The sequence below is a fragment of the Fopius arisanus genome, unplaced genomic scaffold (assembly GCF_000806365.1).
Source record: "Fopius arisanus strain USDA-PBARC FA_bdor unplaced genomic scaffold, ASM80636v1 scaffold00059, whole genome shotgun sequence".
Lineage (NCBI taxonomy): Eukaryota > Metazoa > Arthropoda > Insecta > Hymenoptera > Braconidae > Fopius > Fopius arisanus.
This window is the reverse complement of record NW_011887798.1, coordinates 228,323-231,499: the sequence shown is the minus strand read 5'-3', so window position 1 is coordinate 231,499 and position 3,177 is coordinate 228,323. Positions and strand designations below refer to the sequence as shown.

Genomic DNA, 3,177 nt, shown 5'->3' with positions numbered 1-3,177 from the left:
GCAACAAGATAAAATAACATTGAGATGATGCGGTTAAAACACCCGTTGCATACACATGAGATAAAAGCGTTGAAGAAATGTGCGTCAGTGTCTCTGGGACTTGTGCATGTGTTGAATTATCAGTTGTGCATGTGTCACACCTCCCTGGTACCTCGTAATATGCAAATCGGAAAATGGCGAGAGAACAAGAATTGTCCGATGGAAAACAACGACTGGGGGAATAGAGAAAGTGAAAAAAGAAAAAAAGCATTTCTCCAGCGAAACCAGATAATGAAGTTTTTCTCTCAGCATTTTTATTCGTACTTCCGGTGTGGGATATGGCGATCGAGATTATTTCATCTGCACTAATTTCCTCGTAGAGGAAAGAGAGTTAATTACCTCCGGAGTATCCGATATTTTTTCCCTCTTCGCGCGCGATTTCGCGTTCTTTTTTTTTATTTTTCAGTACAAACGATTGGAATTAATTTTTTAAAAAATTCCCAAGGCCAGCGCTTTTTTTTTCATCTTTTATAGCGGAATTGCGAGGTCTCTGTGAGCTTTTACGTGCGATTTATTTTGCAAATTGTGGCGCTGATATGCGGTAAAGCTGCAAGTCAGTGGCAAATGCGGAAGAACAAAATTTCAACTTTTCTCTCGGTGAATATCTTTGAATCTATCGGAGATACGGAGATTTTTGGGGGAACTTTTTTGTAGGGAATTTTGTGGGCTGCGGACCAGGTCCTGATGAAAACCTCCGTATCTCCACTAGATTTGGAGATATTTACCAAAAGCCTTATGGAAGTTGAATCTAGATGAGCTCCAACTTTTGTCACTGGTTTTTTTTTTATAATTGTTAATTCTGTCACTCGATTTTTTAATGAACTTACGGCCAGTCGCCAGGGTGTAGTCCACGTTGATAATTAGGAGGGCGTGTTGATAAATAATTATTGGAGACACACCATGAGATCAGTCCTCTTAACTCTCATTATTTCAGATTTCACAATAAACTATTTGAAAATCGAATCTTTCCCGCTGAAAATTCAATCGCCGCTGTCGACTAATCTCGACCCATCGAATAATTGTTCGGAAAACATATTCATTCCACATCCATTCCGACTATTTGTTTAAATATTTATCAAAATTTATTTTAAAAAAATAGTAGAGATCAAAATATTTCAACAAAAATCACATTATTTCGAAATATTACAAGAAAAGGGGAAAAAATGTAATAAATTCGATGACAATTAATAAAATAATAATGAAAAATGACTGCCATGGGAAATATGATACCGAATGAACCCCCGGGATAAATATTAGGACTGCTAAACAAGTATTTGAGGATTTTCCTCTCTTCAGCACCGCCGAATGGGTTTTTCCTGTAGTAAAGAAAGAACTTGGCGACTGCTCTCGTTTTTCATTTAAAACTTAAATTGCCTCGTTCGTTGGTGGTCCCTAAGAGGCCTCTTCCTTCCCGAGTTGAAAGTGAAATAGAAAAATAAACGGAAGAAAAATAAGAAGAGGCGATAAAACAGCGAGGCGTTTTATCATGATTAACTGTCGTCTCGAAAATTCAGTAATTCTCACATAATTACAATTACCTGAGGCGAATGAATTAATCAGAGGGGGAGATTCGATGCCTCAAAACTGTCACCTAGACTCTTCTATTTATTCTCATTTTTTAATCATCTTGATCAGTTTATCTTGGAGAGACTCACCTCCTTGGAGCTGGGGTTCCCCCAATTCCACGTAGAAGAGGGCGTCTTTCTCGTAGGAATCCTCTTCAATGATCGTCAGCATTAACGTCTTCCTGCAATCGTAATCAAGTCATTTATCCACCGGTGAATAGAACATAAATTATATAAATTATCTCATATTTTATCGATCCAATAATCGATAGGTCCAGGAGAAAAAAAAAACCCTCAACCACTGAATTCCCATACATTCTGGAATTTTTAGAGACACCACATGCGCACCTCCATTTATCTCCGCGATATTTCAAATTCACCCGGTGATTCATTGAAATAATTTTTACTCTTCCCTTTTTTGTTTTCGATTATTTATCAAATTCTCATTGGATTTTAATCCGGAGTTATTGTCTTCTCTCGGGGTCAGTGGATTCTCCGGTTGGGGAATGGAAATGGTGGCTCTTCTTTTTGGGGCGGTTTATTCTCCGGTTAGAACCCGAGGGTTTGGTGGTACTCGGGGGGTTGGGGTGACGTTTCGACGTTTCATCTTTCCGGGAGGGAGTGCCTCCGGCACTTTATTCACTTCCACAAAGTTGAAAATGTCGGGGGCTTTGTAGCAGACGCAGTGTCTCGGATGAAAAAGTTTTTAGGGAAAGTATTCTCATTATTTGGGGAGATTCTAGGGGGATATCTTCCAGGATTTATTCGTAAGACATGAATTTTTTTTTAATATTATTTTATTCAATCGATATTGTTATTATTATTTCAGTCCAGTAAATTCTCAAGGATCAAATTTTTCTTAATTTTTTTAAGAACTTTCCCATTTTTTTCGATTTTTTAAAAACTCTCGTGATTTTATTTCCCAGAAAATTCCACAACTTGAAATCTCAATTAATTTAAATTAATTGAGATTAATTGAACTGCGATAAATCTGAGAAATGACTTCTGCCAATTAAATTTAGTCTGCAATGAATATTCATAATTGCATAATTGCAATAATTGCATAATTACGATAATTAAATATTCTTGCTTTTATAATTGAATGAAAAAATGGGAAAGGTAATAATTATTGAATTGAGCCTTAAGTTGTGGTTTTAAATTGAGAGTTGAACTTCAATGATGACAGGATTGACGGTAGACTTTACCGATTTAGCAGCGAAGCCCTCCATTTTCCATGGCTATCGGTCTAAATTAAATTTGTCCGGGCGTTGGTCCCCCAGGTGACGTGCCAGGGTTTAACTGTCTCCTGCAACGGATATCCACTGGGTTTTCTTCCATCGCTCAAATCCCATGCGGTCGAGTTTCGATAAATAAATAAAAGCCGTATGACACATTCCAAGGCTTTCAAGAATGCCAAGGGGTATTTTTTTTTTCCAGTGCTATTTTAACTGACTCAGCGAATTTATTAATCGATCCGTCGTACGCCGATTTCATAAAGCGATTGCAGTGAGATAATTAAATCATTGAAGTCATTGATTGCATTTTGAAGGATTTCATAATTTCAGAGATTTCA

General features: G+C 37.2%; 1 protein-coding gene across 1 annotated transcript in view; it reads right to left on the bottom strand.

The window, feature by feature from the left end:
* Positions 1–3,177, bottom strand: part of Calx (sodium/calcium exchanger 3) — a 41,906-nt gene that overhangs the window by 24,142 nt on the left and 14,587 nt on the right. Inside the window, exon 3 of the mRNA XM_011308267.1 lies at positions 1,695–1,786. Coding sequence (XP_011306569.1) covers positions 1,695–1,786 — 92 coding nt within the window. The remainder of the gene's footprint in view (positions 1–1,694; positions 1,787–3,177) is intronic.